Source organism: Lathyrus oleraceus, chromosome 4, assembly GCF_024323335.1.
Source record: "Lathyrus oleraceus cultivar Zhongwan6 chromosome 4, CAAS_Psat_ZW6_1.0, whole genome shotgun sequence".
NCBI classification, from domain to species: domain Eukaryota; kingdom Viridiplantae; phylum Streptophyta; class Magnoliopsida; order Fabales; family Fabaceae; genus Lathyrus; species Lathyrus oleraceus.
The window spans coordinates 147,831,275-147,846,263 of NC_066582.1; the positions used below are offsets into that span (position 1 = coordinate 147,831,275).

The 14,989-nt window shown below is 32.4% G+C and overlaps 2 protein-coding genes across 2 annotated transcripts; one reads left to right on the top strand and one right to left on the bottom strand.

The window, feature by feature from the left end:
• Nucleotides 1–2,384: 2,384 nt before the first annotated feature.
• Nucleotides 2,385–7,221, top strand: LOC127074194 (probable glycosyltransferase At5g25310). The gene is made up of 4 exons (XM_051015499.1): nt 2,385–3,079; nt 3,185–3,315; nt 5,105–5,453; nt 6,226–7,221. Exons 1-4 carry the CDS (start codon nt 2,684–2,686, stop codon nt 6,898–6,900), a joined length of 1,551 nt encoding a protein of 516 aa, XP_050871456.1. The 5' UTR covers nt 2,385–2,683; the 3' UTR covers nt 6,901–7,221.
• Nucleotides 7,222–7,385: 164 nt separating this feature from the next.
• On the bottom strand, nt 7,386–8,710 carry LOC127074195 (transcription factor MYB114). The gene is made up of 3 exons (XM_051015500.1): nt 8,399–8,710; nt 8,181–8,310; nt 7,386–8,053 (listed from the first exon to the last, which is right to left on the bottom strand). The coding sequence occupies exons 1-3, from the start codon at nt 8,535–8,537 to the stop codon at nt 7,726–7,728; spliced, it is 597 nt and encodes a 198-aa protein (XP_050871457.1). The 5' UTR covers nt 8,538–8,710; the 3' UTR covers nt 7,386–7,725.
• Between the last annotated feature and the right edge of the window lie 6,279 nt (nt 8,711–14,989).

Below are 14,989 nucleotides of genomic sequence, written 5' to 3' on the forward strand. Positions count from 1 at the left end.
TTTTATAAATGAAAAAAAGTCTATTATTAATACAAATATTTTTATAAATGAATTTTTTTTATAAACAAAAAAAATATTGTTCATGCAAATATTTTTTATAAACGACAATATTTTATAAAGTCTACATTTGGAACGTCGAGCTCACAAATTGCTTTCATGAAGTGTTAAGAGAAAATAGTTATGAATATAATGAATGATATAGATAATGTTTTAGAAATCTTCCAAATGACTTTTATAAAGCTCTAATTGGATTTTTCAAGTTTCAAAATAGTACATAATTCATTATGTTGAATTATTTTTCGATTGTGTTTGAAATTAACAATTGGATCAATGCATCGTACATGAAGCATATTATTAATTTATATTTATGATTCTCGGAATGTCTTTAAACTATAATACAATTTAACAATCGAAAAATTAGATATGATCAATGAGAAATCGTGATTTTGAGTACATCAACCGAACAAAATACATTGAAACCATAGTTAAGATTCATATGAAAATGAACTTTAATATCATTATGTGTTGGTCAATGAAGACGGAATATCAACTTAACCCGTATATAACTAATTTTAGAGCTTCCATTCTTTCAAAAACACACACCAATGTGTAAAAATTCTAATTCTATTTATAGCATTTTTGTTTTTAGTACTTGTGGGACAAAGCAACAAAAACAAATAACAATTAGCCCCACTATATTCTTACCATTTTTTTTCAATTATTATTTTATTATTTTAGTGGGACTAATTGTTATTTGTTTTTGTTGCTTTGGCCAACAAAATACTTAAAAACAAAAATGTTTATAAAAATAACATATAATTATTAGATGAATGGATTCATTTAAAATGCAATCAATTATATAGTTATAGTGTGACGGTTGATATAAAAATGTTAATAATATAAAAAAAGTTATAAATTATTCTAAAAACATTTGAATATTTAATATTTATATAAATTAAATTAAATTAAAAAAATATTGATCATTATAATTACTTTAATAATATTCTTTAATAATATTTTAAAGTAATTATAATGATAAATATTTTTTAATTTAATTTAATTTATATAAATATTAAATATTCAAATGTTTTTAGAATAATTTATAACTTTTTTTTATATTATTAACATTTTTGTATCAACCGTCACACTACAACTATATAAAATTGATTGCATTTTAAATGAATCCATTCATCTAATAATTATATGTTATTTTTATAAATTAAAAAATTATATTAAATTATATATTTTTAATTTATTCAAATTGACTAACATTACGCACATGTGTGGACGCACGAGTCTCTTACATTAATACGTTAATATTAATAAATATAAAAGATATTATAAAAAATCAAATAAATTAAAAAATATTATAATAAAGATCTAATACATAAAAAAATGAGATTGGTCAAAGTCAAAATAATTATAATTAAATCTATTTTTATTAGTATATAATTATATTTTTATGTGTTAGTTTTAATTATTAAAATTGTATTTTATTTTTTAATTTTGGTTCATTTTTAAATTAGAACTATTTCTCGAGTTTGACTGGACCGCCCTGATTCCTTTGTATAAAAGTTGTATGCATGCGCAATGATTCTGGATACACCTTTTGTCAGCGATATATTTTTTTTAAACATGGTTAGTTTGTTTTTTTTCTTCTTCTTGAAAATATGATTATTTTAAAATTTATTTTGTAAAATATGATTATTTATAAAAAAACTCGATTTTATGAGATATAGAAGAGTAAAGAGGGAAAATATATTAGTTTTCAAATTTTTTATTTTTTTTATTTTATGAAATAAAAGAGGTTTTTTTAAAGATTTTGTGTGATTAAAATGAATAATCAAAATAACTATTTTTTAAATTTTAATAAAAAAGATAAAACTAAAAATTTTATATATATATATATATATATATATATATATATATATATATATATATATATATATATATATATATATAATTAGTTGACCAAACAAAATTGGAGTATTTCAAAAATAAAATTAAATCAAATTTGAAAAAGAAATTAAACTGCAATAAAATTAAATCAAATTCAAAAATAGATTAAACCGAAAATAAAATTATCTTCGAATCTCTTAAAAGTAAATTTATATTTTATATATGATATTAAAGCTAGTGCATTGTCATTGTAAATTATTTTTACACCATCATCCAATAGAATTATAACGTTTTAATATGTGATATCAATATTTTAAAATTAAACATATAATTTATAGGAATACCTATCTATGATTGGGTGACAATGTGAAAATATTTTACTTCCTCACTACATAGTTTCTTTTTCTCTTCATATATTAACATATTCAAATTCTATTGAAATTTCATAGATAAGAAAACCCTATATTCTTAATTTAATTGATTATTTTTATTAGGAATGTGGTGCCGTTTCTTTATCTTTATATCACGTGTAAAAGAGTGGAGACATGACTTTCCGGGCACCGTTACCAAACAGCAACACTTTCCTCTTCACACCACAACCGCTACCGTCAACCTCGCCGTTTACCACACTCAGATCCATCGACTCAACCACGTTCCCAATTACTTAACTCCACGCATTCTCCTTCAGAGTCACTCTAAAAATGATTAAAGATTTATAGAATCACATGCTCAGGTTATGGTTAATACTTTATTCTGTGAAGTGATGAGATGATTGGGATTTGATATGAAGAATGTTTTTCTCCTATCTGTTTTGATTCTAATGAGGGAGTTATCGTGGCGATTTTTTGGGCACAAGATTGATCGGAGAAAGCTGCTTCTTCTTGCCGCCGTTTTTACCGTAACTGGATTTCTGTTTCAGTTTTTTGTTCATGGTTATGCAAACGTTTCATCGTTCACCAAAAGTACTGTACAGTCGAATGAGTTTCTTGAAGGGGAGGTAATTCAGCAGGTTCGCCTCACTCTTCCGCCTACTTCGTTTAACGAGTCTGTTCAATCAGTATCAGTTGAGCATGACAGTGTTGTAGATATTCAATCACAACGAAAGAAGAACAGAAATCTTACTAATACCACCGTTACCGCGCCGTTATCGCCTAGTGGCCGTGTTCCTTTGGGTAAGCAGGTAGAAGTTGATTAGATTTTGAAGTTAGTTATTTTGTTTTTTAAGTATATATGATATGATGAGCTGAGATGTGACCAATGTTTTACTGGATATTTTATATCGCAGACGGACATTAGGTTGTTGCCACCTACTGAGGCGCTTGTGTATGCAAAGGAAGAGATTGATCATGCTCCTTTTGTGAATGAAGATCCTAATCTTTATGCTCCTTTATTTAAGAACATTTCTGTTTTCAAAAGGTACTCTTATTTGTTTTGTTTTTTTAAATTGTGCATACTTGTTCATGGTTTTGTTGCTGAATAGTGTTATGGTTTTAGGGTTGTATCCACCTAGAACTAAGCTAAATTGTGCATTGGGAGCTTTATCCACTAAATGATTTTAAGGTGATATGTTTTTACTTGTTTACTAGAGAAGTTAGTTAGTTCCCTTTAGACGAGACTAGTCCAAAAAGTAATCACATTTTATTTAGAGTTTAATGGATATACATCATTGATGGAAGCCATGATAGAATGGAGTGGCATATTCTTAGACAACTGCGTACACAACATGTGAAGGAATGTCTGCCATGGCGGCACCATAAGCCGCAATGGCGTACATACATGGCAGATTTTTGGCCTTCCTCTATATTTACGTCGTCTGCCATCATCAACATTGAGTGTAAAACAGATTAAAAACTTACCTTCCATAAAACATCACGATTCATCCATGTCATATCACTAACTTGATACCACCCGTACAATAGTGTGGTGTCGTGACAAAGTAATGTATTTTCATTAGAAGTCATTCTACAACAGTTTTACACCGAGAATGCATATCCTTTAAACTCTTTTATTTAAGATGTGTGGCAGATATCTGGAAATGTTCCTTTTGACAAGGAACTTGCTTTACAAACACTGTAATAAGCTCCATATTATGTAGTAACCTAAAGCTTATCAAATGCTTACAATGAGAATCTGTTCATAGACCCAATAAAATCGAGCACCCGGAAAAACTATTCCTATTCTAATCTAGAATAAGATAATCTAATCTAGAATAAGACTATATAGTCCAATCTATACTGCACATGCTTGAACAAATGTGATGTTAAATTTTGTTGTGGAGGGGAGGGTCATCCTTTCTTATACCCATAGAACTCATTATATTTTTCTTAATGTTGGCTGATGATTTGTTTTTTTTTTGCTACTAGGATGTCTATAAATCACCACTCATTAAATTGTTTCTTTGAATATTTATTCATCTATGTTAGGAGAGACCACTTGACTTAGTGTTCAGAACTAACAACCTCAAATTTGATCTTTTAAGTGATGACACATGGATGGTTTTGTGTTACATCTCTAATCCTACCCATGAAGCAAGATCCTTTTAAGTTTGAAGCATGGGAAATACATAAATTCGCTTATCTCATGCTAAAGTTAGCTTTCTTTTATTAGAGGTATGGGGTTTGCAGGGATCAAATTCTAAACCACTTGGTCTTAGAGTTTATACTATGTCATGAGTTGATTATCATAAAAGTGTAAACTCTTAGCTGAAGACACATGGGATGTAGGTACAAGGCATACCTCACCTCAGAATCTGAAGACTTAGGCAAGAAGGCCTTAACTTCGGACTACATGGTCTACTACCTTGTCAAAGAACCACCCAACCAACCTAACTTTTATTACTAGTAATGATACATCTTTCCAATGTAAAGTTTGAAAAGTTATTTTTCTGCAGTCACATTAACAACCATGGTCAATGTCTTTTTACCTAGTAAATATTGCAGTTTTGATGCTGTCTAGAATTTTAGTATCTTGTAAAACAGATTTAAACTGTTGGGTCCAGTTACATCATTGTTTTGTATAATCATCACCACCAAGTATTCTAGTTTTTGAAGTGATGTAGTTGAAAACTTGGGGAGCTGATTGTGTAACTTGTTGGCTGCAATCTGCTGAATATTGCTATTGGCTGCAATGTGCTGAATACTTTGGTTTGTGCGTTACATTTACTGTGTTAGAACTATATTGAAATAATATCGTCCTTCAATTTCAGGAGCTATGAATTGATGGAAACAATACTTAAAGTTTATATATATCGTGATGGGGCAAGGCCTGTTTTTCACAACCCTCACCTTAAGGGAATCTATGCTTCTGAAGGATGGTTTATGAAGTTAATGGAGGGAAATAATCAATTTGTTACCAAGGATCCTGAGAGGGCGCACTTATTTTATCTCCCATACAGTGTACACCAAATGGCGTTGGCACTCTATGTGCCTGAGTCACATAATATGAAACCATTGTCAATCTTTCTTAGGGACTATGTAAACAAGATTGCTGCAAAATACCCCTTCTGGAATCGCACTCATGGGTCAGACCATTTCCTTGTTGCTTGCCATGATTGGGTAGGTGTCTGTTTTCCATTGAATTGGTTGATTCCTGATAATTTGATTTCGCTAAGATTGATAATTCTGAGATTATTGGCATTTTAAACTCTTATATTTCCGTGCTTCCATCCATGCTTTTCATTGACTAGATGGAAAATGAAAGTGAGTTTATTTAGCAAAAATAAATTTAAAATGGCTTTGATCCATAAAGATGCACCAATATAATAAAGGATGATGGTGCCGATGATAATACCGATAGGATAACCTAGGGCCTAATATCTCCCGTCACGACAAAGAAAAAAATTCATGCTTAATCTCCCAATGTATTTCAATTATTCCTTCTGCAACTGGTTAATTCCCTTTCATAAATTTCAATTTCCCTTCAACAGTTGATAGTCGTCTATTACCTTGAAAATGCAATAATGCAAAGCTCTATCATGTTGAGTATGGAGGTATGCAACATCTTTCACTTGTTTTCCCGTGGGCTATCACACTTTTTTCAATGATTACTGAACAATGAAAAACACTTTGGTGAACATTTGTTTTTCTTGAAGTTTTCAAAGACATATGCATGTGAATACCCACAAATGTTATTGGTGGGTTACCGACAACAGGATGCACAATCGGTAGTTAATGCATGGTTGAAATCATATTGACAAACATATTTCCCTTTTGCAGTATAGTCTATTCACTGCCATCATAATGGATCCTGATCAATTTAATTTTTGTGTTATAGTATCGAAGTCTTCGTCTTTTTTTGACGCCTCCTGTTTGAAACTTCCATTTGCAGGGTCCTTACACTGTGGCTGAACATAAAGAACTAGCCGGAAACACCATAAAAGCTCTATGTAATGCTGATGCGTCTGAAGGAATCTTCATTGCAGGAAGAGATGTTTCCCTTCCAGAAACTACCATAAGAGCACCAAGAAGACCTCATAGATATCTTGGTGGGAATAGGGTATCATTACGTCCAATCCTTGCATTCTTTGCTGGAGGCATGCACGGTAGAGTGCGTCCCACTCTTCTTAAGTACTGGGGTGGTGAACAAGATGAAGACATGAAAATCTACAAGCATCTACCTTTGAGAATCTCCAAAAAGATGACTTATATTCAACACATGAAATCAAGTAAATATTGTTTGTGTCCAATGGGCTTTGAAGTTAATAGCCCTAGGATAGTTGAAGCCATATATTATGAATGTGTTCCCGTGATCATTGCAGATAATTTTGTTCTTCCACTTAGTGAATTTCTCGACTGGAGTGCTTTTTCAGTGGTGGTGGCCGAAAAGGATATTCCGAGGCTAAAGGAAATTTTGATGTCCATCCCTACGAGGAAATATGTTGCAATGCAAAATAATGTGAAGATGGTACAGAAACATTTTCTTTGGAACCCAAAACCAATGAGATATGATCTGTTTCACATGATTTTACATTCAATATGGTTCAACAAGCTAAACCAGATTTGAACCCTGCAAATATAGATGGGTAGCATGCAAGACTCTAGCAGCCTTTACTGCTTGGTGGCTGGATTCATACATTAGAAATTTGTTTGATTAGAAATATGGTTAATATTTTTGAATGCTCTCTCTTATTTTCCTTCTTTTTCAAACCATTAAATCCTTGAACTCTGCACTGTCTCTTTCATACAAATACAAACCATAGAGGGAAATATCTTGCTGTGTTCATAGTTTTTGTATCTGGGTAAAAAATTCAATGCATGATAATTATTATTGGGAAAAAGAAACTCAGTGGTACGAATGAGTAAAAAACTTGGTTGCTTTCAATCAGTTTCACTATTAATTTCTTCCCTGAACTGTCCATTCTATGGTGCAAGATCTGTTCGAATTTATGATCACTGGTCATTTGCAAGAAAAACTCTTAAAATTTTGGCTCTAAATTGGCCATACACCATTAAATAACCCTTTGTTGCCTCATTGAATGAGAAACTGTCTCTAATTCAAGTACCACTGCCAACTTGCCAATTAAAGTAGTTCTCTAAAAATCAAATAGATAGTTTTATATATTCTGATAACGAGTAATGCTACATAAGCAAGTAATGACACAATTTACTACATATTTGCTTTAACAACAACCATTATTTCCATGTTACAAAATCTAACTAAAATAATCCTCCTACAGCATTTGCAGAAATTTCAATTGCACTGTGATTTTGCACCTAGATTAGATCACAGTTAATCCAAACATGTACTTAGAAGCAGAACAGAACAACTTGTTTTCCCTTGACAGAACATTATACTTCACTGGAGCTACTTATCTACAACAATACTCACTCAGATATTTGTGTTCTCAGGAAACTGAATCTGCTCGAATTCCAAGAGTTTATTCACCCAATCAAACTCATACGATACATCATTGGAAAAGTCTAAGAATTCATTCACATCAAAGATAACATCTGAATCGACACTTCCACTAATTGAATCTTTATTCTCTAACATAACACTACCCCCAATAATATTGTCTTGAACTATAGTTTCTTGTGTTGTGGAAGTTTCTGGTTTTTCTTCAACATGACTGGCTTTTTTGCACAAATGAGAATTCCAATAGTTCTTAATTTCATTGTCGGTTCGTCCCGGAAGCCTCCCAGCTATCAAAGACCACCTTCACATATAAAAAATTCCATCACCAAAAAATATGTTATTACTACAACCTCAGATTAAAGTTGTGTCTGGTTAGGGTCATCTTCGTGTCTAGTGTCTGGGTTAGTGTTTTGTCGAGTATGACAAACCTGTTTCCTAGAAGTTTGTGAAGCCTAAGAATCAAATCCTCTTCTTCATCTGAAATGTTGCCTCTCTTGATATTGGGTCTAAGATAGTTCAACCATCTTAACCTGCAACTCTTTCCACACCTATTCAAACCTGCCAAAAAAAACTTGCAGCACTTACTTTGGTTTCAAGTTACAATTATTTCTTTTTTACTTGTCTTATGATTACTATTTTTTTTTACCTGATTTGGTTGAAACAGTTTTCCATTTCTTGGCACCATGAGTTTGAATGCAATGAGCTAGCTTTTGATCTTCCTCTGGGGTCCATGCTCCTCTATTCATTGTTTTCTTAGTTGGTCCATCTTTTCTGCAGGGTGCCATAACAATGAGGCTTTGTTGAGAGAGTAAGAGAGATAGTGTAGTAGTGAAGGTTAGTTAAGAGAAGAAGTTTTTAAAAGAATGTGAAAAAAATGGCATGTTTATATATTGGAATGTGGGTGAGTACCATATGTATAAATATGCTTGTATCTACCCTTCATGAGAAGGGAAAACCCAACCACCCGTTAGTTGTAGATTTCAATACCAAGTGTGGGGTGTAATTATAAATTACATAAATAGGAAGCCTATGATGTGTCAATAATTTTATTAATGGACTACGTGTATTGATTTTAATCATAAACATAGAGGGTGAATCCAGACATCAACATCTTCTGGGGGTGGGGGCTAGTAATAAAGCATATTTCATCTTGTTTAGTTTTTTTTATAATAAAAATGTTCTTCTTTCATCCCTAAATATGATCACTATTGTGTATTCCATTCTTATTAGAAAAATTAATAATACAAGTAATGTGTTGATTATATTTTTATATATAGTTAATTTTAACTTTTATGTTTTAGAATTTTAAAAATATTGATTAAGAATTTATTAAAAAAAAGAAACATATTTAATAATTCTAAAAATTTGTTTCCGTTAAATAATCTTTGTTGTTTCGAACTCGCAACATCTCATTTATTCTTCTTTAAAATATGAAATATTGATTATTAAAATATTAAATTAAAAAAGTAAAGAGTTCAAAGTCTATTTAAGATAGTCCTCGTTACACTTAGGTTACTCTTATGGGTGCTCCTACACCACGGTGAAAACTAAAAAAATATCTCTGACGTCCGAAGATGCATTTTTAAACACACCTATATTTAGCCATTTTCAAATGAAATTGATTGGGCGGGACGCCCATATTATGTCAAAATTTAATTCGAAGATACATCTCCGTATGCAATAAAGATACGTCCGAAAATACATCTTCATACATACCATTTATTCAAAAGTTAGTGGATGGTCTGAAGATGCATCATCGGAAGGTGTTGTTTCATATCATGGGGCCAAACCATTCCCTCTTCCCCCTTCTTCATTTTCTCAAAAGTTCTAAAAAATATCTGACATCTCACAACCATTGAAGCATCTTGTCCTTTCATTCAAGCTTATATAAGTGTAGCTCTGTCTCATCCTATCTAGCATCTCATAACATTCAAGCTTCTTCTTCTCATCAATTTCATTTGGTAAGTTTTTTAAATTTTTGTTTTCTTTTTATGTTTTGATTTGTAGTTAGTTTTTTAAGTTACATTAGTTGTTTTAGATAGATTAGGTAGTAGTGTAAGCGAAATTGATAGCCTACAAGAACATGCATTGACAAATCTTTGGAGGGTTAAGGCAACCATAATGTTTCTCCCATGGCTGAGAATTGTAGGTTGGTCCGGAGATGCATCTTTGGATTTTCTCAATGTTATTTTCAGAGATGCATCTGTGAATTGGACTCAAGCTAAAATTTGACAGATTTTGTGGATTTGTACTAACATGCTCTTCATTTCTGTGTGGTTTGTAACGTAGGTCCAAATAGCTGATAACAACACTGAAAACAACGCTGGTGGAGTTAGCTTGAGACGTGTGTCGCAAACTGCATAAGTACGACGTGAGAGGGTCATAGCCAGGACCGTGAGGCCACATGTTTATAATAACATGTTTGATGGTTCACAACCATAAAGTTCGCAGTGCCTAGGTTATGCTTCTCGTAGCTGCCTCTCTCAGGCATCCACTTCATAGGACCACGAGATCCCAGATGATGCAGCATACTTTGAAGTTATTAAAGCCCCTGATGCTCAGGAGGAAGTCGTTGGTCCATTAGAGAGAGAGAGTTATCTGAGAGGTACATTTGACACCTCCTTACTTCATCTCCATGCAAATCATGTTGCTAGGCATATCTTGGAAGGAGAGGTATATTTCTTTTGCAATACATATGTTTTCAACTAATTAAGTCGATACTGATGGTAATATTTTTTTTTACAAGAGCGTGCGTGTTTGGAATCAGTAAAATATGGACGAAAGATATTAGAGTTGGGGCAACCAACTGCTAATTGGTTTCAGGATGTTCTCTGCTATTTTGGTCTTTGCTGGTTTATATTCTGTTGCGTGCATGACCATATCACGCGACATGCAAATGACTTTTGTTGAGAGGTGGCATTCAAAGACTTCATCTTTCCACCTTCTTATAGGCAAGATGACCATCACCTTGGATGGCGTCTCATGCCTTTTGCATCTTCCCATTATGAGAAAATTATTGGGCCACAAAGGGACCAGTTAAGAGGAAGACGTTGACATGATGCTCACCAATTTAGGACATGATTTGAATCACACACTTTTTCAGCATTTTCCAGTTGGGGTTGTTGCATTTGATTCAAATCATTTTGTGTACATGATTTGAATAATAAGCTCCTTGATTCGAATAACACTTTCCTCATGATTTGCATCAACTGACAATTTTCAAATTTATGTTATTTATTTTATTCCACTTCACTTGCTTATTTGATTCAAATCATGGATTGCTCTTGATTCAAATCTAATTGACTTTTCAACCATTTTTTCGGTGCTTAATCTCAAGCACATATAAAACCTTTTTGTTATCATTTCTCACATAACATCTTATCACTCTGATCATAATTTTCAGTGTGATTTTAGTGAAAAATCAACTTCCTCTATTTTGAGTGTTTAAAGTCTTGCAACAAAGTTCTTGCATCTTAAACTTCATTTTGATTCAGATCTTGATAGCGAGAGATTTGTAATCGATTGAAGGAGACACGTCCTTGAAACTAATCGTTCTTGGAGATCTGATTGAGTTTTTAAAGTTGTTTGTAAGATTGTGGTGATTATCAATGGTGGTGACAAATTCCATTGAAAAGAAGTAGGTTCTTTTCTCCAGAATTTCCTTCGTAGTGATTGTGTGGAAGACTACAGATAGGACAAATTTCTTCTCAAATCTTTGGATGATTCATCGCTCAAGGAATCAGTAGGATCAAGGGGTTGATAGCTACACATGAAGGCTTCTAACAAATTGGTGATATTGGAAGATTCAAGAAATGTAATTCGAGTAAAAATTATGTAGAAGAGTTTGACGGTGTGTTGCATATAATTTAAGATCCAAATAGGAGTTTTCAATTTTCTCAGTTGTATTGTGGATTGGTGATTGTAGGAACTATGCAAATATTTGTCAAATACCAAGGAACTATGCAGGTCCCATTGGGAAACCATTGAAGATTGCACATAAGCAAAGCGAGGACAAACGTCGAAGCACTATAAATATTGGAGTCATCTCTCTCTCTCTTACTCTTGCATTTAATTTCATGGTATTTATATGCTTATGTATTTCAATTTCATAGTACTTTATCGTTTATTCATTGATATCTATTTATTACATATGCATTAGGTTTTGTTGGAATTTGATAACTTGTTAAGCAAGATTGGTGATTAATTTTCTAAAACAAATTGACATTAGAATCTCATTAATTGAATCATTGTGTAAACACTTCTTGTGCATTACACAATAGAATTAATTTAATACCTAGTGTTTCATCATATTCATTTTCGTGTTTGTGAAATGATCTGTGTTAACTTGATCAAAATTCAAACAATATAATTTTCATATTTTCGCATCAAACCTTTCGCTCGCAATTATTTTTGAAAACACTCTGATTTTGAAAATGGCGGTTGAATTTTAAATTGAGTATATTCACCCCCTCCCTCTAGACCATTTTTCTACTTCCATATTCACACCCAATATCACAATCTGCATACATAAAGAAATATTGTTTGAAGGCTTCTCCAATCGAAAGGATGGTATCTTCTGGAGTAAGTAGATTGAGCCTAGCGCCTTTGACTTGTATGTCGTCAACTTTTCTGGTTAAGTTATACGGGATGGTAACCTTCAAATAGGGTTCAAAAGTGGCATTGATCCAAAGTTGCATAAGCCACATAGGACCAAACATTAAGAGTTTTTGTTCAGAGTTGGTTATGGATTTTAGGTCGTAAGAAGCAAGCCCTAGAGATTCATAAAGGGAACCTAAAATCAGCTTACTGAGAAAAATGTTTTGCCCCCCATGAAACTGATTTTCCAAAGGTATAAACTTCTTAGCTATCTGCAAAAAATCAGAGCAGAAGACAAAATGAGATAACCAAAGAGTGAGGAAAGAAATATGATCATAGTCAGAGACTTACTCATGGTGGTATTCAATATAATTACTGAATCCTGGACGAGTGAAAGAGAAATTGGGTTTGATTTTTGTGCTTAAGCATGGGGTCGAAGGTATCCCCAGTTGGTCGAAGACCAGTGATAACAACCACATCAAAGAGGATGAGAGATATCATTCCACAACAGAGGTGAAAAGTGTTAGTCGAGCCTTCCCAAAAGAAAAGGGTTGAAATGAGCAAATTGGGGTTGTATTTGGGGTCATTTATGGACAATTGAATCAGGTCATATATACCTTGATCTTTCCAGATGCATGATTTCTTCTTTTCTACTTTATCCAACTAGTTAATATAAGCTTCATTATTGATGGTAGGAGAAGAACGAAAAAAATACGTTATGGTGAACTCATAAAACCTAACTCATAAATTGTGTCCTCAAATGCACCAGGGGTTGTACCGACGTTAGCAAGGAAAAAAAATTCTTCAACTTATCAGATTTTGCAGAGGATCTAGGGAATGGATAAAAAAATACATGAACATCACCTGAGATAGAAAAATGGATTAGTATATGGGAAGCCCGAATCACAAGTTTTTCTTTTTCCATTGCTGGTTCAGGGATATAGGTGCGACCGTCAGGGAGAGTCATAGCAATAACATTAGCAATAAAAGGCATTGGAAGTTGTTTCAAGGAAGAAGTCATTGTTCTGAGACTTGAATTGAAGCAGAAAAGATTGTTGAAAAGGAAGATTGCAAAAGTTAAGAGTTCTTAGAGTTTTGATAAAAAGAAGTATCGAAAGAGAAAAAGAAGAAAGGAAGGTGCATATATAGTCTTGGGAGAAAACTCTTTAGTTTCTCTCTAAATATTTGGACAAGTGGCATTTCAATTTTGAAAGTTGGTGTTTAGTTTTTGGAGTAAAGTTAAATTAAATAATTTTCTTTTAATGAGAGTTAATCTTGTGGCCCACGATGGCCTGGAAAATCAGATTCAATATGGCTAAGTACACACACGTTCATTGACGTGACAATTTGGTAAAAGTGATCATGATGACAGTGACACATGCAGACTGTTGTGAACAGTATTGAGATGTTACTAAAAATGTCACATTTCTTCCATCTTATGAACATGATCGAAAGGGATATTTTGGGGGGCATTTGTTAGCTATCATTTTCGACAATGTATTAAAACCCACTATGTCTGGTTTGGAAGAGTCTCAGAAATAGATCCACAAGATTATGACCACTCTCTCTTCAAAACATGTTCATAATCTCGAAAATGGTTACAATGACTTAACAATTTGACATGAAAGTGTGATACAAAGGTGGTGAGTTCGACTCGTTTATCATAGGTTTTTGAACTTAGTATATTCTTGAGTCCAAAGTGTAAATGACATAGAAATATTTCAATGGCACACACAAGATTCGATATAGTAGCTTTTCGACAAGAGTAAATAGAGGTTGTGAAGACAGTTTCAAGAACAGAAGAAGTTTAGAGGTAGTTCAAAGACCAAGAACACGTGGGAGCATATTAGAAGGCAGAAGTCCATGTAGAAGGATACATGTCGAGTTCTAAAGAAGTAACAGTTATCGACGGTTATTGAAGTATTTAATATATAAGTCAATTTATATTACGTAATAAAGGTTCACAATTTTTATCAGGACTCTCTATATAACTCGAGTATTCAAGTCACGGAGAAAAAAGAGTTTGTGAGAGAACATGTATGAATTTGTGTCCTTCTTTTAATTCTTAAATCAGAGTACTTTATTTAATTACTTTTATTGTTTTTTCTTTCTTTTACTTTAATTCTTAGAACGATTTTTTTTTACCTTTCTACCCAATTCCTTCACATTCAAACATCAAACACCCAAGCATAAATATATTTTCTCAGATCTTTTGCAAAAATTGTCCAAAGAATTTTTTTAGTTTAATCCCTTAAGTGAACGAAAATTTATAATTTAATTTCCTAAAGACAATGGTAAATAGTACATTATTTGTATTTCCTAATGATTTCATGTCTTTTAATGTCTAAATACAATTGGGTGTTGTTTACAAGTAAAAATATTGATTAAGAATGCAAGGAGATTTTGGGAGGGTTTAAGTTTTTTTATTTTATGATTATCAAAAGTACTATCCGTGTTTTCGATTTCCAAAATCCGAAAGGTGTAGTCGGATTTCCAAATCCAAACTTTTTTTAACATGGATGAAACTTCATTTTTTATCAAAAGATTTATTGATTTGTTGCATCTGGATTTCAAGAGAATTTTTTATTTTCCATATGATTTGAGTGTAGTACATGTGGTGTAGTGAACAATCCAATACCTA